Source organism: Phyllobates terribilis, unplaced genomic scaffold, assembly GCF_046119375.1.
Source record: "Phyllobates terribilis strain yellow unplaced genomic scaffold, ASM4611937v1 Scaffold_2__4_contigs__length_985480577, whole genome shotgun sequence".
NCBI lineage: Eukaryota > Metazoa > Chordata > Amphibia > Anura > Dendrobatidae > Phyllobates > Phyllobates terribilis.
In genome coordinates, this window is record NW_027362762.1 from 887771994 (window position 1) to 887794517 (window position 22524).

A 22524-nucleotide genomic window follows, 5' to 3' on the forward strand; every position below is an offset into this window, starting at 1 on the left:
CAATGTAAGTCTATGGGAAACTCAAGCATTTTTCCGGCAGCTGCCCCCAGCGGTTTGCAGAGGGCATAAAAATTGCCCAAATTAATGGGAACAGTGCTCAAATGGCATGGGAACAGCATGGGGAAGACCCCTGGAAGCATTTCTGACTCCCAGGTCAATGCTGTCAACAATGTTGTCAGAGGTATTATGCCACTTTTACGGACTCACAATAAAACATACTAATGCGAAACCAAAATGGATTTTCCTGGGAAATATGTTAAGGAAAATCCTGTCAGGGTAATGATTTGTATATAAGGCAAAATAAATAACCAAAGACAAAAATACTCCTCCACACCTTGGGCTATGCTCACACGTAGCGTTTTTCATGCATTTTTACACTTTTGCATTGCTTTCAACCGTGACAAATGCATTCACCGGGAAATGTCATTTTAACATTTTATAACCTTCTTTGGCCATGTGGTGTGTGAGACATGATCAGACACATCCTGTTTCATTTATGAATGAGGGACTCTGAAAGTCACAAACCCTATTTTTATAGGGCCATCAGGCAGCCTTTACTATTCTTAAAGGGCCAGCAGTCGGCCCTCACTATAGTTAGAGAGTAGTGTTGAGCATTCCGATACTGAAATATCGGGTATCGGCCGATATTCGCGGAATCGGAATTCCGATACTTAATTCCGATACTTTTGCAATATCGTATACCGGAATCGGAAGTTCCCATAATGCAATGAGCCAGTTTCATTTTATTCAGCCAATGAGGATCCTAAGAAGTGTGGGCACATCCTGTTAGGCATGTAGGCATCTTAACTAATGGCATGGCTGTGATTGGCTGCTGAAATGATGTCATGATGCACTATAAAAGCCGCCGCCGCCATTTTCAGCTCACTCTGCTGTGAATTCAGTTAGGGATAGGACGCTGTTGTTCTGAGGGACAGTTTTAGCTACCTATTTGGTTTATTCTGCTTTACCCAAGCTACTTTATAAATCTCTGTGCCTTGCAGCGCTAGTGCATAGTTCTCTGTGCTGTTCACCGCTGTCTGCAAGGTCTGTGTGTGTGAGTGCAGCTCACCCTGTAGTGTGTGCATTAGCCAAGTCTGGTTGTGTGTGTCACTGTCTCATACATTGTCCTTTTTTTGCCAATTCATAATTTTTCCTGATATCTCCTTTAGTGTGGTGGTTCCATCCGTATTCAGCTAAATTGGTTGCAAACACACTATATAGGAGTAGATAGAGAATTTTTATTTGGTCATGCAGCGCTAGTGCACAGTGCTCTGCATCTGCACTGTTCACCACTGCCTGCAAGGTCTGTGTGTGTGAGTGCAGCTCACCCTGTAGTGTGTGCTTCAGCCACGTCTGGTTGTAGTGCCCTCAGTGTGTGTCACTGCCTCATACATTGTCCTTTTTTGCCAATTCATATTTTTTCCTGATTTCTCCTATTAGTGTGGTGGTTCCATCCGTATTCAGCTAAATTGGTTCCAAACACACTATATAGGAGTAGTTAGAGGAGCCTTTCTGCAGCATTGTGCCCTGCAACCCCAGCCAGATTAGTATTAGCCTATTTTTTGTAGCCTCATCTATTGCATTGTAGGTTACCTTCCTACATTGTAATAGCTACAAAAAGTTTGTGATACTATCGGTATTACATCTTTGGGCACATCCAGTGTCTTTTTGTGACAAAAAAAACCTAAATAAAGTTCACCAAACACTCCACTTTACAGTTGTGTAGGCCACATTAGCTCATATTAAAGTCTAGTCCACACTTTATAAAATTAGTGTTTCTTATACCTGTTAGCAGCTGTTCAGGAATAAGCACACTAAGCCCTTAGCACTTTTCTGCCTATCTTTATCAGTCTACCAAGATGAAGAAGGCAGGGAGTAAGGCATGTGGTCGTGGGCGTGGGCGTGGGCGTGGAGTTTCTGCAGGGAGAGGAAGTGAGGATTCTGTGCCTGCAGGGAGAGGACGTGGGGATTCTGTGCCTGCTGTGGGCACCAGTGACTCAGCATCCCCCAGTTTTACCAGGAAACAGTCCTTTATGCACAGCTTTGTAGGAGCTAGCTGTACCCCACTGCTGCGGGAGGACCAAATTGAAGCCGTTGTCGGATGGATGGCAGCTAACGCATCGACTTAAATTAGTTCCAGATCCTCTGAGGTCCTGAGCACTGAAGAGCACCCATCTGTCTCTTCACCACCTGCCAAATTGCCCAGGCAGTCAGAGAGCCCTGGACAGGAGCCATCTCTACTTCTGTTCTCTGAATCTCTTGGCTTGGAAAGAGGGGGCCAGCCAAGCAGAATTCGAGAATTTGAAGAAGAGGTAGTATGCAGTGATGCGCAACCGTTTTGTCTCTCTGAATCTGAAGAGGCGGGTGGGCCAGTGCTTATGGTCAGCAGCACACCTCAGTACGCATCTGATGATGAGACTCAGGTGCCACTTTCTGGTGTGTACTGTGCTGTCGAGACTACCCAGGAGAAGCAGTTGTTTGAAGAGGGTGGTGTAGATGATGAGGTCCTTGACCCATCATGACGTGAGGGACACGAAGGTGGTGGGAGAAGCTCTGAGGAAGAGATTCCCCGAACGGCCCAAAAAGGAGTGAGAGGGAGGGAGCAGACTTGGTTGCCTGTAGCCTCCACTTCGGCACCCATTAGGAGCATGGCTCTTCCAAAATCCAAAGCGGGCACTCCCAAGACTTGCAGTGCCTGGTCCTTTTTTGACACAGTTGCAGATGACATTTGCTTTGTCAAATGCAAGCTGTGTAATCAGAATGTGAAAAGAGGGAAAAGTGTCAGCAACCTCAATACCACAAATATGTGGAAACATGTGCGGACCAAGCACGTGGTGGAGTTACAAAAACACACTGAAGACCTAGGCCAACCTACAGCGCCACCTACCACCTCTTCAGCTCGTGTTGTAGCCTCTTCCTCCAGCTCACACACAGCTGGTTCGGCTTCCTCACAGGATCGCCATGGAAGAATCTCTGGCACTGTTGTACAGAGACACAGTGTAATTCCACCCACAGCACCACTTTCCCTGTCATCCTCACACTCCCAGGCCAGTCTACAGCCATCGTTAGCACAGGCATGGGAGAAAAGGCGCCCATACTCGGCAAACCACCACCGAGCACAGGCTCTGAATGCTGGCATTGCTAAACTACTGGCCCTTGAAATGCTATCATTCAGGCTGGTGGAGACTGACACCTTCCGTAACTTTATGGCATTGGCAGTCCCACAATACAACGTGCCCAGCCGCTTTTATTTCAGCAGGCAAGACGTCCCTGCCCTGCAACAGCATGTGGAGGGAAAAATTAAACATGCGCTACAAAACGCCGTCAGTTGCAAGGTCCACCTGACCACCGATGCGTGGACCAGTAAGCATGGACAGGGACGATACCTTTCCCTCACTGCCCATTGGGTAAATGTTGTGGAGCCGGGTACAGATCTTGAGAGTGGCGCTGTACGTGTTCTGCCAACTCCAAGGATTGCAGGAATCCAGTCTGTACACATTGACTCCTCCTCATACTCCAGTTCCTCTGAATCAGCGCTGCAGGAGCCGTCACGGTCTACCTCCACATCGACCCGTGAATGGTTACCTGTTATGATGACCGATATGAGCACAGCCGTGGCCAAACGTCAACAGGCCGTATTAAAATTAATTTCTTTGGGAAATCGAAGCCACAGAGTGCAGGAGCTCTGGAATGCCATCAAGCAGCAGAGCGACGTGTGGTTTGTGCCAGCGTCTCCAGCCAGGCATGGTAGTGTGTGACAATGGCCGAAATCTGGTGGCAGCTCTGGGCCTAGGCAACCTCACTCATATCCTATGTCTGGCACATGTGCTCAACTTGGTCGTGCAGAGTTTTTTGAGGGACTATCTGGATCTTGATGCACTGCTTCACAAGGTCCGCATAGAGTGCGATCACTTGCGGCGTTCCAGCAACGCAAGATCGCGCATTGCAGCTCTGCAGCGCCGATTACGCCTTCCAGAACATCGCATAATATGTGACCTACCCACCAGGTGGAATTCAACGTTACATATGTTGGAGAGGTTGTGTGAGCAGCAGGCAGCAGTAATGGAGTACACGCTGCAGCAGGCGCAAACAAGTCGCAGTGCGCGCCGTTCACACTTCACCACCACTGAGTGGGCCTCTATGAAGGACATTTGCCACGTTTTGCGTGCCTTCGATTATTCCATGCAGATGGCGAGTGCAGATGATGCACTAGTCAGCATGACTATCCCTCTTATCTGCCTGCTTGAAAAAACACTGCAAGCACTAAGGGACGAGGTTTTGGAATAGGTGGAGGATGAGGAGTCACAAATGCCATCTGCTTCTCTACAGTCTGCGCCAGGGGCGGAACTACCGCCCGTGCAGCCCGTTCATTGAACGGGGGCCCCGAGGGAGAGGGGGCCCCTCCAGCCTCCAGCAGTGCCGCCATCAGGGCATGACTGCCCTGGCTCCAGTATGGGGCCCGGTCGGTCGGGGCCCCCTCGGGGGCCCCCCTCTTGTACGTCTCTCTCCTCATGGGGCCCCCGGCCCCATGCTAAGCGCCGGGTCCGGGACATCTCAGCGCTGTGCTGCGCTGCTAAGGCAGTGCCTTCATGATTCCCCTGATTTCCGGTCATGTGACGGCGCCGTCACATGGCCGGAAGTCAGGAGAACCTGGTGACAGCGATTTGGATGAGCGCCAGGATATTGCAGGGATCGCATGGGGGTAAGTCTAACAAGTTTTATTTTTTTTTAAATACAATTAACTAGGAGTGGGGGGAATGAGATGAGAGATGCACTATGGGGGGGATGAGAGATGCACTATGGGGGGGGTGAGAGATACACTATTGGGGGTGGGATGAGAGATACACTATGGGGGGATGAGAGATGCACTATGGGGGGGATGAGAGATGCACTATGGGGGGGTGAGAGATGCACTATGGGGGGGATGAGAGATGCCCTATGGTGGGGGGGATGAGAGATGCACTATGGGGGGGATGAGAGATGCACTATGGTGGGGATGAGAGATGCACTATGGGGCGGATGAGAGATGCACTATGGGGGGGATGAGAGATGCACTATGGTGGGGATGAGAGATGCACTATGGTGGGGGGGATGAGAGATACACTATGGTGGGGATGAGAGATACACTATGCTGGGGATGAGAGAAACACTATGGTGGGGGGGATGAGAGATGCACTATGGTGGGGGGGGATGAGAGATGCACTATGGTGGGGGGGGATGAGAGATGCACTATGGTGGGGGGGATGAGAGATGCACTATGGGGGGGATGAGAGATGCACTATGGTGGGGGGGATGAGAGATGCACTATGGTGGGGGGGATGAGAGATACACTATGGTGGGGATGAGAGATACACTATGGTGGGGATGAGAGATGCACTATGGTGGGGATGAGAGATGCACTATGGTGGGGGGGTGAGAGATGCACTATGGTGGGGGGGATGAGAGATGCACTATGGTGGGGGGGTGAGAGATGCACTATGGGGGGGATGAGAGATGCACATGTGGGGGAGGGGGATGAGAGATGTGCACATGTGGGGGAGGGGGATGAGAGATGTGCACATGTGGGGGAGGGGGATGAGAGATGTGCACATGTGGGGGAGGGGGATGAGAGATGTGCACATGTGGGGGGGTGAGGGATGTGCACATGGGGGGGTGAGAGATGTGCACATGGGCGAGATGAGAGCTGCACATGGGGGGGTTTGAGAGCTGCACATGGGGGGCACATGTGGGGGAGGGGGATGAGAGATGTGCACATGTGGGGGAGGGGGATGAGAGATGTGCACATGTGGGGGAGGGGGATGAGAGATGTGCACATGTGGGGAGGGGGATGAGAGATGTGCACATGGGGGGGTGAGGGATGTGCACATGGGGGGGTGAGAGATGTGCACATGGGGGAGATGAGAGCTGCACATGGGGGGGTTTGAGAGCTGCACATGGGGGGGTTTGAGAGCTGCACATGGGGGGTTTGAGAGCTGCACATGGCGGGGGGGGTGAGAACTGCACATGGGGGAATTGGGAGTAGGGGGATAATGAGCTGCACATAATGAATGTGGGGTGGGGGAGAGTAAATGATAAATGATGATGGGGTGAGGAGAGCACGGACATGATATAATGAATTGGGGAAGGGGGTGCATGTAAATAATGAATCCGGGGAGCAGGAAGTATAGAGTAGGGGGCGTTGCGGATGCAGGAGTGTGACTGGTAACAAATTGGCTGAAAGAGTAGAGGTTCTAATTAAATGATATATTAAGTGCCTATTTACAGTTAATGGGGGCACCGTGGTGGATTACAATTTATATTTGGAATGGTAGATTGCATAATAACTAACTATATATTGATGGTGGATGCACGTCTGTATTCAGCTGCGTAATGTAGAAGTTGGGGAATGTGCTCTAGATAACTGTGTTATTTTATGCAGAGACGAGTCCTGGCTGGAAGACGTGATGGCCATCTGTGCTGGATGAAGGAGAAAAGCGTAGCTGAAGGACTTCACCTAGAGACGTCACCATAGAGTCAGTGTATTACATGTACACTTACACTATATACTATGTACCGGGCTCCTGTGTATAATGTCACTGGTGATCACTGTATTACCTGTACACTGACACTATATACAGAGCTCCTGTGTATAATGTCACTGATGATCACTAGATTACCTGGACACTTACATTATACGCTGTATACCATGTATAGAGCTCCCGTGTATAATGACACTTATGGTAATATTAGTAATGTGGTGGTAATTAGTGTTGAGCCACCCCCGTAGTGTTCGGGTTCGGTTCGGTTCGTCGAACACCGGGATGTTCGAGGAACTGTTCGTCGAACTGTTCGTCGAACACCTTAGAACACCGTCGAACACCGTTAAAACCAATGGCAGGCAAACAAAAACACATAGAAACACATAGAAAACACCTGCAAAGGTGTCCAAAAGCTGACAAACTGCTCAGAAGACACTCTCTTTAAAAAAGCCGGCCGGCAAATTCAGCAGCGGCATACACCGGTACCCGACAATTTAGACAAGAAGGAATAGAGCATCACACATAGATTAGATAGATAGAAACATGTCAGTCACACATATAAGAAGCACAGTGACAGTGTTGGTTACTGCACTTGTCATTTAGTGTAAAGGATTTATTAAAAAAAATATTAGTGTTTTCATGCACCGTCTCTTTAAAAAAGCCGGCCGGCAATTCAGCATCTGTACCCGACAATTTAGAACAGAAAGAATAGAGCTTCACACATAGATTAGATAGATAGAAACATGTCAGTCACATATATAATAAGTACAGTGATAGTGTTGCTTACTATACTTGTCATTTAGTGTAAAGGATTTATTTAAAAAAATAATAGTGTTTTCATGCACTGTCTCTTTAAAAAAGCCGGCCGGCAATTCAGCAGCGGTACCCGTCAATTTAGAACAGAAAGATAGAGCATCACACATAGATTAGATAGATAGAAACATGTCAGTCACATATATATGAAGTACAGTGATAGTGTTGGTTACTGTACTTGTCATTTAGTATTAAAATAAAGGATTTATTATTAAAAAAATTGGCGTGGGGTTCCTCTTAATTTTAGGCTCTAGCGGAGGTTAAGCAGACGGCTGGGGCAGATGTTTGAAGCCTGGGAAGGGGGTAATACCCACGGAGCTTCCCAGGCTACTAATATCAGCCCCCAGCTGAATACATAGCCTTTACTAGCTATTAAAATGGGGGACCCCCCAAAAAAAATGACGTGTGGTCCCCCCTAATTTAATAGCTAGCAAAGGCTAGGCAGACAGCTGGGGGCTGATATTAATAGCCCAGGAAGGGAGCCATGAATATTGGCCCCCTCCCAGGCTAGAAACACCAGCCGTCAGCCGCCCCAGAAATGGCGCATTCATAGGATGCGCCAATTCTGGCACTTAGCCTCGCTCTTCCACGCTGCCCTGGTGCGGTGGCAGGGGGTAATAGGGTTGGGGTTGATGTCAGCTTATAATGCCAGCTGACATCAAGCCCAGGTTAGTAATGGAGAGGCGTCTATAAGACACCCCCATTACTAACCCCATAGTCAAAGTTAAAAAAAACACAAACACCCAGAATAAAGTCCTTTAATTGAAATAAAGACACAATCCTTTATTGTTCTAAATTAAACCATACTTACCATCACGCCCATTCCAGCTGAAGCCAACGATCTCCTGCAATAAAAGAAAAATAATAAAGCAACCTCATCCTTACCTTTCCATGGTTCCCACGACAGCTTCAGCTCTGCTACATCGAGATGACAGGCTGGACCGCAGCAGAACGCTGCCATCCAGCCTGTCATCCCGCAGACACTGAGAAGCGCAGGCTTGCTTGCGCTGCTCAGCGTCTCTCTGTGACGACATCCAGATGAGCCGAGTTCATGTCCAATGAACTCGGCTCACCTCATGCACGTCACTGACAGCGTGGGAAAATTCTCACGCTGAAGCGCTGATTGCAGGAGAATTTTCCCACGCTGTCAGTGACGTGCAGGAGGTGAGCTGAGTTCATTGGACATGAGCTCACCTCATGCACATCACTGACAGCGTGGGAGAATTCTCCTGCACTCAGCACTTCAGCGTGAGAATTTTCCCACGCTGTCAGTGACGTGCATGAGGTGAGCCGAGTTCATTGGACATGACCTCGGCTCATCTGGATGCCGTCACAGCGAGACAGTGAGGAGCGCAAGCATGCCTGCGCTTCTCAGTGTCTGCGGGATGACAGACTGGATGGCAGCGTTCTGCTGCGGTCCAGCCAGTCATCTCGATGTAGCAGAGCTGAAGCTGTCGTGGGAACCATGGAAAGGTAAGGATGAGGTTGGTTTATTATTTTTCTTTTATTGCAGGAGATCGTTGGCTTCAGCTGGAATGGGTGTGATGGTAAGTATGGTTTAATTTAGAACAATAAAGAATTGTGTCTTTATTTCAATTAAAGGACTTTATTCTGGGTGTTGTGTTTTTTTTAAATACTTTACTAGAAATTCATGGCGGTCATGTCTAATACTGGCGTGACCCCATGAATTTTGGGCTTGGGGCCAGCTGATAATACCAAGCTGGCCCTAACCCCTTTATTACCCAGTGAGCCACCGCACCAGGGCCCTGGATGAGTTGGGTACAGCGCCAGAAGATGGCGCTTCTATGAACGCGCCATTTTCCGGGGTGGCTGCGGACTGCAATTTGTAGCGGGGGGGGGCCCAGAAAGCTTGGGCCTCCCTGCGCTGCAGATTCCAGCCCCCAGCTGCCTAGTTGTACCTGGCTGGACACAAAAATAGGGCGAAGCCCCACGTACTTTTTTTTTAATTATTTCATGAAATTCATGAAATAATTAAGAAAAAAAGTCCTTCCCTATATTGTGGTGTCCGGCCAGGTACAAATAGGCAGCTGGTGGTTGGGGGCAGCCCGTTCCTGCCTGCTGTACCTGGCTGGACACAAATATAGTGCGAAGCCCCACTTCAATTTTTTTTAATTATTTCATGAAATTCATGAAATAATTAAGAAAAAAAGGGCTTCCCTATATTGTTGTGTCCGGCCAGGTACAAATAGGCAGCTGGTGGATGGGGGCAGCCCGTTCCTGCCTGCTGTACCTGGCTGGACACAAATATAGTGCGAAGCCCCACTTCAATTTTTTTTAATTATTTCATGAAATTCATGAAATAATTAAGAAAAAAAGGGCTTCCCTATATTGTTGTGTCCGGCCAGGTACAAATAGGCAGCTGGTGGATGGGGGCAGCCCGTTCCTGCCTGCTGTACCTGGCTGGACACAAATATAGTGCGAAGCCCCACTTCAATTTTTTTAAATTATTTCAGGAAATTCATGAAATAATTTAAAAAAAATTGACGTGGGGCTTCGCACTATATTTGTGTCCACTCAGGTGCAGCAGGCAGGAACGGGCTGCCCCCATCCACCAGCTGCCTATTTGTACCTGGCCGGACACAACAATATAGGGAAGCCCTTTTTTTCTTAATTATTTCATGAAATAATTTAAAGAAAATTGACGTGGGGCTTCGCCCTGTTTTTGTGTCCAGCCAGGTACAACTAGGCAGCTGGGGGCTGGAATCCGCAGCGCAGGGAGGCCCAAGCTTTCTGGGCCACCCCCGCTGCAAATTGCAGTCCGCAGCCACCCCGGAAAATGGCGCGTTCATAGAAGCGCCATCTTCTGGCGCTGTACCCAACTCATCCAGGGCCCTGATGCGGTGGCTCACTGGGTAATAAAGGGGTTAGGGCCAGCTTGGCATTATCAGCTGGCCCTAAGCCCGAAATTCATGGGGTCACGCCAATATTAGACATGACCACCATGAATTTCTAGTAAAGTATTTAAAAAAAACACAACACCCAGAAAAAAGTCCTTTAATTGAAATAAACACACAATTCTTTATTGTTCTAAATTAAACCATAATTACCATCACGCCCATTCCAGCTGAAGCCAACGATCTCCTGAAATAAAAGAAAAATAATAAAGCAACATCATCCTTACCTTTCCATGGTTCCCATGACAGCTTCAGCTCTGCTACATCGAGATGACAGGCTGGACCGCAGCAGAACGCTGCCATCCAGCCTGTCATCCCGCAGACACTGAGAAGCGCAGGCTTGCTTGCGCTCCACAGTGTCTCTCTGTGAGGGCATCCAGATGAGCCGAGTTAATGTCCAATGAACTCGGCTCACCTCATGCACGTCACTGACAGCGTGGGAAAATTCTCCTGCACTGAGCGCTTCAGCGTGGGAGAATTCTCACACTGAAGCGCTGAGTGCAGGAGAATTCTCCCACGCTGTCAGTGACGTGCAGGAGGTGAGCTGAGTTCATTGGACATGAGCTCACCTTATGCACGTCACTGACAGCGTGGGAAAATTCTCCTGCACTCAGCGCTTCAGCGTGGGAGAATTCTCACGCTGAAGCGCTGAGTGCAGGAGAATTCTCCCACGCTGTCAGTGACGTGCAGGAGGTGAGCTGAGTTCATTGGACATGAGCTCACCTTATGCACGTCACTGACAGCGTGGGAGAATTCTCCTGCACTCACCGCTTCAGCGTGAGAATTTTCCCACGCTGTCAGTGACGTGCATGAGGTGAGCCGAGTTCATTGGACATGAACTCGGCTCATCTGGATGTCGTCACAGAGAGACGCTGAGCAGCGCAAGCAAGCCTGCGCTTCTCAGTGTCTGCGGGATGAGAGGCTGGATGGCAGCGTTCTGCTGCGGTCCAGCCTGTCATCTCGATGTAGCAGAGCTGAAGCTGTCGTGGGAACCATGGAAAGGTAAGGATGAGGTTGCTTTATTATTTTTCTTTTATTGCAGGAGATCGTTGGCTTCAGCTGGAATGGGCGTGACGGTAAGTATGGTTTAATTTAGAACAATAAAGGATTGTGTCTTTATTTCAATTAAAGGACTTTATTCTGGGTGTTTGTGTTTTTTTTAACTTTGACTATGGGGTTAGTAATGGGGGTGTCTTATAGACGCCTCTCCATTACTAACCTGGGCTTGATGTCAGCTGGCATTATAAGCTGACATCAACCCCAACCCTATTACCCCCTGCCACCGCACCAGGGCAGCGTGGAAGAGCGAGGCTAAGTGCCAGAATTGGCGCATCCTATGAATGCGCCATTTCTGGGGCGGCTGACGGCTGGTGTTTCTAGCCTGGGAGGGGGCCAATATTCATGGATCCCTTCCTGGGCTATTAATATCAGCCCCTAGCTGTCTGCCTAGCCTTTGCTAGCTATTAAATTAGGGGGGACCCCACGTCATTTTTTTTGGGGGGTCCCCCATTTTAATAGCTAGTAAAGGCTATGTATTCAGCTGGGGGCTGATATTAGTAGCCTGGGAAGCTCCGTGGGTATTACCCCCTTCCCAGGTCTCAAACATCTGCCCCAGCCGTCTGCTTAACCTCCGCTAGAGCCTAAAATTAAGGGGAACCCCACGCCAATTTTTTAAATAATAAATCCTTTATTTTAATACTAAATGACAAGTACAGTAACCAACACTATCACTGTACTTCATATATATGTGACTGACATGTTTCTATCTATCTAATCTATGTGTGAAGCTCTATTCTGTCTGTTATAAATTGTCGGGTACAGATGCTGAATTGCCGGCCGGCTTTTTTAAAGAGACGGTGCATGAAAACACTATTATTTTTTTTGATAAATCCTTTACGCTAAATGACAAGTACAGTAAGCAACACTGTCACTGTACTTCATATATATGTGACTGACATGTTTCTATCTATCTAATCTATGTGTGAAGCTCTATTCTTTCGGTTCTAAATTGTCGGGTACAGGTGTATGCCGCTGCTGAATTGCCGGCTTTTCATGTTTCACTGTTGGCACTGTTCCCATCGATTTGGGCAATCACTGTAATGCCACAACCACCATGGCTGTGGCATTACAGTGAGTGGCAGACAATCCCTGCATGATTGGTGCTCTAAATAGCGCCAGACATGCAGGACACGCTTTTGGTGCACGAACAGTTATCGAACATAACCTCGAACAGCCGAATTTTTTGCAAATCGTTCGGGTTCGTCAAACAACTCGAACACCGCCCAAAACAGCTCGAATTTGAGATTGGCGAACAGTTCTAGTCGAATACCGCTCATCTCTAGTGGTAATATTAGTAATGTGGTGGTAATATGTGGTCTGGTCATGGTGTGGCAGTTTTTCTCCCTTCTGTGTGGTATTATTAAGTCACTATATTGTGGTAATATGTGGTCTGGTCATGGTGTGGCGGTATTCCCTGTATGTGGTATTATTGGTCATTTTAAAAAAAAATGTATATGACACATTCCCTTAAAGAAAACTAAATAAAAATATATCTAAAAAGAGTATTGGATATTTTAAGAAAATTTTAATAGGTTAGAGTAGGGCCCGGCCAGAAGAGTCTACCTTATCGTGGTGGCGGCTTTAAAAATCTTTTGGCCAAAACAAAAGCTGCTGGCTATGTATGTGGCGCCATCACATGGCCGAACGTCAGGAGAACCTGGTGGCAGCGACTTGGACGAGCGCCAGGATTCTGCAGGGATCGCATGGGGGTAAGTATAACAAGTTTTATTTTTTTTAAATACAATTAATTAACTAGGAGTGGGGGGAATCAGAGATGCACAGGGGGATGAGAGATGCACGGGTGGATGAGAGATGCACATGGGGAGATGAGAGATGCACATGGGGGGGATGAGAGATGCACATGGGGGGGGATGAGAGATGCACATGGGGGGGATGAGAGATGCACATGGGGGGGATGAGAGATGCACATGAGGGGGATGAGAGATGCACATGGGGGGGATGAGAGATGCACATGGGGGGGATGAGAGATGCACATGGAGGAGATGAGAGATGCACATGGGGAGGATGAGAGATGCACATGGGGGGGTGAGAGATGCACATGGGGGGGTTATGTGTACCTAACTTTGTTGCCCTATGAAGGGCAGGGGGGGGGGCAAAAAATTTCTTGCACAGGGGCCCACTACAGTCTGTGTCCGCCCCTGGTCTGCGCAACGTGGTTCCTCACAAAGGCCTAGGCAGGGGACACTTTGTGAGGAGGATGAGGAGGAATCAATGGAGGAGGAAGACATCTGTCCAGAGGAGGGAGGTACACAATGCTCTAGTAGTCAGTATCTAGAGCGAGGGTGGGGTGATGCAGAGCAGGCAGAGATCACGCCTCAAGCAGGGGACAGCGTTTCTTGGCCAGTTGGCAGTCTGCAGCACATGGTTGATTTTATGCTGCAGTGCCTGAGAAACGACCGCCGCATCGCCCACATTCTCAACACGGCTGATTATTGGGTGTCCACCCTCCTAGATCCTTGCTACCGGGACAACTTACAAAGCCTCATAACACCATTGAACCGGGAGCGTAAAATGCGGGAGTACCAAGACGCACTGGTGCATTCCATCATGTTCTCCATTCCAACCAAGAGCAGTGCTGCTAGTGCTTTACAAAGCAGCTCAGTGCGTCGAGGCAGTGGAGGAAGCTCTGCACAAAGAGGGAGCAGAAGCAGCGCCTCAGCACAAGGCAAGACCAGTATGGCCGAAATGTGGCAAAGTTTTGTGTCCCCGCCACCACAAATGTCTACACCATCACAGACGGCTCCAGTCAGCAGGAGGCAACGTTTCCGTCAGATGGTGACAGACTATATGTCTTGCCCTCTCAGTGTACTCCCAGACGGCTCTTCTCCCTTCAAGTTTTGGGTCTGTAAGCTGGATACATGGCCAGAGCTTAGCCAGTATGCATTGGAGGTGCTAGCATGCCCTGCTGCTAGTGTATTATCGGAACGCGTCTTTAGTGCCGCAGGTGGTGTACTAACAGACCGTCGCATGCGACTATACTCCGATAACGTTGACCGGCTTACTTTTCTCAAAATGAACAAGGCCTGGATCTCTCATGAATTTGCCAGTCCTCTTCCAGAATAAATAAATGGTTGGCAACAGTATCCAGGTCTCCTGTTGTGTTCATGTTTCTACCACCTGAACTGTAATCCCTGAGCTCCAACACCGCCAATTGGGGCTCAGAACTGCTGTCTGCACAGTCAACACTTGCTGCCATGTTATTGGGGTTCAGTAACGTCAGCTGTTCCCCTGCTGTGCGGACGGCCATTTCTCCTGCTCTGTCCACATTCACACTACTACAGATTTTAAAGTCGCTCCAATTACACCTCTGGCTCCTCTGTTTTTAGTATTATCCCTGAACTCCAACACCGCCAATTGGCGCTCGGAAGTGCCGTTTGCATAGTGAAAACTTGCTGCCGTGTTATTGGGGTTCGGTAATGTCAGCTGTTCCCCTGCTGTGCGGACGGCAATTTCTCCTGCTCTGTCCACATTCACACTACTACAGATTTTAAAGTTGCTCCAATTACACCTCTGGCTCCTCTGTTTTTAGTATTATCCCTGAGCTCCAACACCGCCATTTGGCACTCAGAAGTGACGTCTGCACAGTCAACACTTGCTGCCATGTTATTGGGGTTCAGTAACGTCAGCTGTTTCCCTGCTGTGCGGACGGCAATTTCTCCTGCTCTGTCCACATTCACACTACTACAGATTTTAAAGTTGCTCCAATTACACCTCTGGCTCCTCTGTTTTTAGTATTATCCCTGAGCTCCAACACCGCCAGTTGGCGCTCAGAAGTGACGTCTGCACAGTCAACGCTTGCTGCCGTGTTATTGGGGTTCAGTAACGTCAGCTGTTCCCCTGCTCTGCGGACGGCAATTTCTCCTGCTCTGTCCACATTCACACTACTACAGATTTTAAAGTTGCTCCAATTACACCTCTGGCTCCTCTGTTTTTAGTATTATCCCTGAGCTCCAACACCGCCAGTTGGCGCTCGGAAGTGCCTTTTGCACAGTCAACACTTGCTGGCGCGTTATTGGGGTTCAGTAACGTCAGCTGTTCCCCTGCTGTGCGGACGGCAATTTCTCTTGCTTTGTCCACATTCACACTACTACAGATTTTAAAGTTGCTCCAATTACACCTCTGGCTCCTCTGTTTTCAGTATTATCCCTGAGCTCCAACACCGCCGGTTGGTTCTCAGAAGTGACGTCTGCACAGTCAATGCTTGCTGCCGTGTTATTGGGGTTCAGAAACGTCAGCTGTTCTCCTGTTGTGCGGACGGCAATTTCTCCTGCTCTGTCCACATTCACACTACTACAGATTTTAAAGTCGCTCCAATTACACCTCTGGCTCCTCTGTTTTTAGTATTATCCCTGAACTCCAACACCGCCAGTTGGCGCTCGGAAGTGCCGTTTGCACAGTTAACACTTGCTGCCGTGTTATTGGGGTTCAGTAACGTCAGCTGTTCCCCTGCTGTGCGGACGGCAATTTCTCCTGCTCTGTCCACATTCACACTACTACAGATTTTAAAGTTGCTCCAATTACACCTCTGGCTCCTCTGTTTTTAGTATTACCCTGAGCTCCAACACCGCCAGTTGGCACTCAGAAGTGATGTCTACACAGACAACACTTGCTGCTGTGTTATTGGGGTTCAGTAACGTCAGCTGTTCCCCTGCTGTGTGTCCGGAAAATTCTCCTGCTTTGTCCACATCCACTGTACTACTGATTTAAAACTTGCTCCAATTGCACCTCTGGCTCCTCTGTTTTTAGTATTTACCCTGGGCTCCAATACCGCTAGTTGCTGCTCAGAAGTGCCGTCTGCACAGTCAATGCTTTCTCCAGTGTTATTGGGGTTCAGTAACGTCAGCTGATCCCCAGCTGTGTGTCCCGCAAATTCTCCTGCTTTGTCCACATCCACTGTACTACTGATTTAAAACTTGCTCCAATTACACCTCTGGCTCCACTCTGTTTTTAGTATTTACCCTGGGTTCTAGCACCGCCAACTGTTTCCCAGCAGTGTCTTTGGCACGGGTACTCCCTCCTGCCCAGCCTGGTTCCAGCACATCAGCTGTTTCCGGGTAGTGTCAGCGTCACTTTGCCTCCAATGCGTTGTCCTGTCGTGTTGCGGTCGGGTTAGCCAACTCTATGGTGCCTGCAGTTTAGGTGACTCCTATGTGGGCTGCAGGATCTGGCAATGAAGGCTGGTTCCATAGTGCCAATAGGACAAGCACCCCCTGTAAGACTGTGGGTTTGGGTAACTGCGGCCGGCTCGCGGCCTTGCAACTTTTTTTTACATGGGTACCTTCTGCTACCCATCCGGGTTCCAGTACCGTCAGCTGGCTCTCGGCAGTGCCTTTGGCTTAGGTGCCTCCTTCACGGTATCCAAGTTCCACCAATGTCTGCTGGTCCTTGGTAGTGTTTTCTGGCACAGGTACCTCCTGCTTAGTAACCGAGTTCCAGTACCGTCAGCTGGTCCTCGGTAGTTCCATTGGCTCTTGTACCTTCTGCTACCCATCCGGTTACCAGTACTGTCAGCTGGTTCTCAGCAGTGTCTTTGGCACGGGTACTCCCTCCTGCCCAGCCTGGTTCCAGCACGCCAGCAGTTTCCGGGTAGTGTCAACGTCACTTTGCCTCCAATGCGTTGTCCTGTCGTGTTGCGGTCGGTTTAGCCGACTCTATGGTGCCTGCAGTTTAGGTGACTCCTATGTGGGCTGCGGGATCTGGCAATGAAGGCTGGTTCCATAGTGCCAATAGGACAAGCACCCCCTGTAGGACTGTGGGTTTTGGTAACTGCAGCCGGCTCGCGGCCTTGCAACTTTTTTTTACATGGGTACCTTCTGCTACCCATCCGGGTTCCAGCACCGTCAGCTGGTTCTCGGCAGTGCCTTTGGATTAGGTGCCTCCTTCTCGGTATCCAAGTTCCACCAACGTCTGCTAGTCCTTGGTAGTGCTTTCTGGCACAGGTACCTCCTTCTTAGTAACCGAGTTCCAGTACCGTCAGCTGGTCTTCGGTAGTTCCATTGGCTCTTGTACCTTCTGCCACCCATCCGGGTTCCAGTACCGTCAGCTGGTCCTCGGTAGTTCCATTTGCTCTTGTACCTTCTACTACCCATCCGGGTTCCAGTACCCTCAGCTGGTTCTCGGCAGTGCCTTTGGCTTAGGTGCCTCCTTCTTGGTATCCAAGTTCCAACAACGTCTGCTGGTCCTTGGTAGTGCTTTCTGGCACAGGTACCTCCTGGTTAGTAACCGAGCTCCAGTACCGTCAGCAGGTCCTCGGTAGTTCCATTGGCTCTTGTACCTTCTGCTACCCATCCGGGTTCCAGTACCATCAGCTGGTTCTCGGCAGTTCCTCAGCCTTCTTGTACCTTCTGCTACATTTCCAAGTTCAAGCTTTTTGAAATGGTTCTTGGTAATCACTCTGGATCTCCCTGACGAGGACCCTGAAGACGAGGACCCTGAAGACCACCCCGAAGAAGACGAGGACCCCGAAGACGAGGGCCCTGAAGACGAGGACCCTGAAGACGAGGACCCTGAAGACGACCGCGAAGAAGACGAGGACCCCGAAAATGATGACCCTGAACACGAGGACCCTGAAGACCACCCTGAAGAAGACGAGAACCCCGAAGACGACGACCCTGAAGATGAGGATCCCAAAGACGATGACCCTGAAGATGACGTCCCTGAAGACCACCCCGAAGAAGACCAAGAAAATGACCCTGAAGAACTTGACCAAGAGGACAAAGACGAAGAAGACAATCACCAAGAAGAACAAGAGACAGAAAACCAAGAAGCAGAAGTACAAGAAGCTGCAGAACAAAAAGCAGAAGAACATTAAGCATAAGACTAAAAATCAAAGCAAAAGATAATATCTAAATTATAAGCAGAAGATGACTAAGCAGTGTATGGGGGTGAGTCCGATCCTCCTCGTGGTGCCCCTGGAAAAGACCTGCTGCTGCAGGCCAAACTGAACGTGGACAAATCCTGTTGTAAATCTTTTGTGACAGGCTGAACGAAAGGTGTAATGTTCAAACTTTTATAAATAACAACTACAGGAATGCCTGTCACAAATAAGAATATGATGAAGAAGAAGAAGATGAAGAAGATGAAGAAGTAGAATATGAAGAAGAATAATAGTTGAATAAGAACATGAAGAATGTAAAAAAAAAGAATAATACGAAGAAAGTGAAGAAGAAGAAGAAGGTGAAGAAGGTGAAGAAGAAGTTGATGAAAAAGATGCTGATGCTGAGGATGATGAAGGAGAAAGTTTGGGAGAAGTAAAAAAGAAGGTGAAGCGCATGGAAGTAGTGAAACATAAATATCTGACAAAATATAAAAATACTTAACATAGTCAATATTTCCGTAACGCAGAACGTCTTAAAAAAATATATTAATTCCTGCTATTCCATTTGATTGGGCTAAACCTCTATGCCTTTATTGTCTCCCCGACCTCCCCCAATACATTCGACATTATTCTTAGTTGTTTTCCTTCATGTAGAATTAACCTACAAGGAAAGAAAGGGTTTATTTTCATTCCGATATTTCTGTCCCATTGACTTGCATTGGTTTCCGGTATCGGAATCGGCGATATCCGATACTTTTTGGGTATCGGTCCGATCCAATCCGATCCGATATTTCCTGATATCAGAAGGTATCGCTCAACACTATAGAGAGCCATCAGCCAGCTAGGCTTTGTTGTTCCCATTACTAAAGAGTTGGTCTCCTATACTGTTATTGCGTATGCAGTGAGTGGCAGGGCTGCCCAAAATTTGGATGCACCCCAATACCCCTTTGAAATTTTGGAAGCACCCCAATACCCCTTGGAAGAGACGGTCAGAGGGCCTCCTGAAAACAATGTTCCCATTATTAGGAAGTGGGTCTCCCATAGTGTTGGCCTATGCAGTGAATGCAAGGGTTGCCAAAAATTGGGAGGCACTCCAATGCCCCTTGGAAGAGAACTAGACCCCTCAGGGAACTTATCTAGATGTGTGGTGAGCACCTTGAACCCCCAGGTGCTTCACAGAAGTTTAGAACATTGAGTGGTAAAAATAAAATTTTCACATTTTTGCAACAAAAATGTTTTTCAGCCTCCAATTTTGCATTTTCATAAGGGTAACAAGAGAAATTGCACCATGCAATTTGTTGTGAAATTCCTCCTGAGCACACCGATACCCCATATGTGGGGGAAAACCACTGTTTGGGCGCATGGCAGGGTTCGGAAGGGAAGGAGCGCCATTTAACTTTTTGAATGTAAAATTTGCTTGAATAATTAGCGGATGTTCCCCTGATGTGCATAAACAGTGGAAAACCCCCACAAGTGACACCATTTTGAAAACTAGACCCCTCAGGGAACTTATCTAGATGTGTGGTGAGCACCCTGAACCCCCAAGTGCTTTACAGAAGTTTATAACATGGAGCCGTGAAAGTAAAAAAATCTAACTTTTTCCACAAAAATGATGTTTTAGCCCCAATTTATTTATTTTCACAAGGGTACGAGGAGAAAATGGACACCAAAAACTGTTGTGCAATTTCTCCTGAGTACGCTAATACCCCATATGTGGGTCAAATACAGTGTTTGGGCGCACGGCAGAGTTCAGAAGGGAAGGAGCACTGCGTGACTTTTTGAATGTAAAATTCGCTGGAATTGAGAGCGGACATCATGTCGCGTTTGGAGAGCCCCTATTTTTGGTGGATTATTATTATTTTTTCTTTTTTAATATTTTTACAATTTTTTTTTTCATTTTTTAACACTTTTTGGACTTTTATTCTGTGTCCCGCTATGTGACTTTCACTTTTTTTATTCTGATCGCCTGTACGGCACAGGGATGGAGCACCATCCCTGTGCTACACAGGCTGTCGGCGCTGCAGATGCAGAAGATACTTTGGTCATGCACTGCGCATGACCAAAATATCTTCCTGCTGTCTGGTGACCCGGATGTTGTCATCCGCTTGTATGCAGGCACGATCGCCATATGACCTAATAGTACTTCATTGGTCCAATCGACCCAGGTTACCATGACGTACTATTAGGTCACACATCAGAAAGGGGTTAAAGATGAAAGAATTATGACATGGCCCTTTCCTCACCGGACGTAAACCCTATTGTTAACTTGTGGACCCTTTTTAAATGGGAAATTTACTGTGAAAGAAAACAGTCACCTCTCTGAAAAAAAATCTGGGAGGCTGTGGTTTGTGCGGCCCAAAAAGTTGATCACCAACAGATTAAGAAACTGACAGACTCCATGGATGGAAGGATTATGACTTTTATTGAAAAGAATAAGAACTAAATTGGTCATTGATATATTTTGTGAAGTGTGAGAAATTGATTATCGTTCATTTTGAGTTGTATGCTTATTATTCTCAATTTAAGAGAGGAAAATAAACAATAGGGATGGGAAAATTAATGTTTTTCAGTTAGTTGCCCAATATTTCTACACACATAGATATTCTCCTAAGGAAGACAAAACCTCACGTTTGCTTTCTTAAACATTCAGTTTTCAGATTTATTAAATACTAACCTTTTGGATTGACCACAACACAGTAATTGTTCAATAATAAAATTAGTCAAAAATACAAATTGCCTAATAATTGTGTACACAGTGCAGGGAATCACTATCAAAGGTGCCATGTGCATATTCACCATAATGAAGCATCTGTTTTAATTACATCATGTGAGCGAGAAGTCCCCATTGCCACATTCCTTAAATCCCTGAGGAAGCCACTGCACTGTAAGCAGAGAGATCTGACAGAAGTTGGCTTGCCCAGGGGGATATATGGGGGAGACTCGGTACCCGGGCCTGTACCTTCTGTGGGGTGTCACGACAGTTGGCTCCCGGGCCTGTCCTCTGGGGTCACTCTTTAAAAGGGGTTTTAATGTTTTTAGTTTGTCTCGTGACGCCACCTGTGGTTTCCGGTAATGGTTACCAGCATTGCTGCAGACCTCCGGGGGTGATGGGATGGCAGCTGGGATGTTTCTGCTCCCCACAGGCGGAGCGGGCCCCATTGGGGCAGGGTTGATGGATCGGATGCAGGTGGGAGATGGCCCGGTCGGGTCAGGGGGAATGACGGACACGCACACAGGGGATTCGCTTCAGTACCTTTACTTGTATAATGGCAGGTATGGTCCACGGTACTTGCTAGGAAGGGTGCACTTCAGGACTCTCCCCAGTGAGCGGGTATAAGGCCTCCTGATCCGTGTCTCCCTCTCTCTAAGCTTCTGGCCAGCCTGGAACTTGGCCTAGCTTCTATGTGCGTTGCTCTCTCACCTGACCGCTTGGTAGTAGGACTTTTCTTTGGCAACCACTATCCCTGGATGCCGGGGCCTTCGTGGTTCCTAGTCCTGTATTTGATGGTAGCTTCAGGATGACCAGGGGTCTGGAAGCCTCCTGGTATGCCGGTTATCCCTACTGGGTGTAGAGAACCCTGTAGGCACGGACCCGTGTCCGGCTAGTATCTTGGGGTGAGCTTCAGACGCTCCTCTGCCCCCTCAACTCCTCTCTTCTCTCTCCTTCCCTCGGCCACACTCTGGCCCTCAACACAGCAGCAGACATGCTGCTCTCAGACTGCTCCCTGACTGAACAAAACTACTGAACTGAACTGCCTGACTCCACCCTCCATATATATATATATATATATATATCCCTAACAGGGCTCCATCTGGTGGTCTGAGGTGGAAGGGTGGAGGTGTTTGTTTGTAATGAGGGCCTCTTGTGGAGAAGTCCGTCCATGCACCCTTTTGCGTCCTGTGGTACCTGTAGTAGCAGGGTGCCACACAGTGATGACCCTATAACTGCACAGTAAACTTTTAACCTCCAGGAAGTATGTGACAATGAACTGTGTATCTTATATTTTTCTCATTAATAGAATGTAAGTAGCGTTTATACTTATCTATGATATATCCTGCATTATCCCTTACCTGAAACGGATAAAGTTTCCATCCTGAGGATCAGTATTACACTGTTCTCTTGTTCTCCACTGCCTCTTGTTTGACCAAACCTAAAACTGAAAGTTAAATCTATTCTAAATGGCAGGGAGGAGGCTTCTGTGCATGGAAGGAAACACAGCAAAATCTTAAAGGAGCCATCTGTCTATGTTATTTACAATTGCCAAAAGGCAATGAAAACTTCTCTCTACTTATACTGATGATAGTAAGAAATAAAAACTCAATCATTATTCAATTTTCATAAGAAATAAACCATTACAGAAATATTAGGAATATACAATGT

The 22524-nt window shown here is 47.9% G+C and overlaps 1 protein-coding gene across 1 annotated transcript in view; it reads right to left on the bottom strand.

Annotated features, from left to right (window-relative positions):
* Positions 1-22290, bottom strand: part of LOC141253043 (uncharacterized) — a 160458-nt gene extending 138168 nt beyond the window's left edge. The window contains exon 1 of the mRNA XM_073670805.1: positions 22215-22290. Within this exon, the coding sequence (XP_073526906.1) occupies positions 22215-22236 (22 nt within the window). The 5' untranslated portion in view covers positions 22237-22290. The remainder of the gene's footprint in view (positions 1-22214) is intronic.
* Positions 22291-22524: the final 234 nt, after the last annotated feature.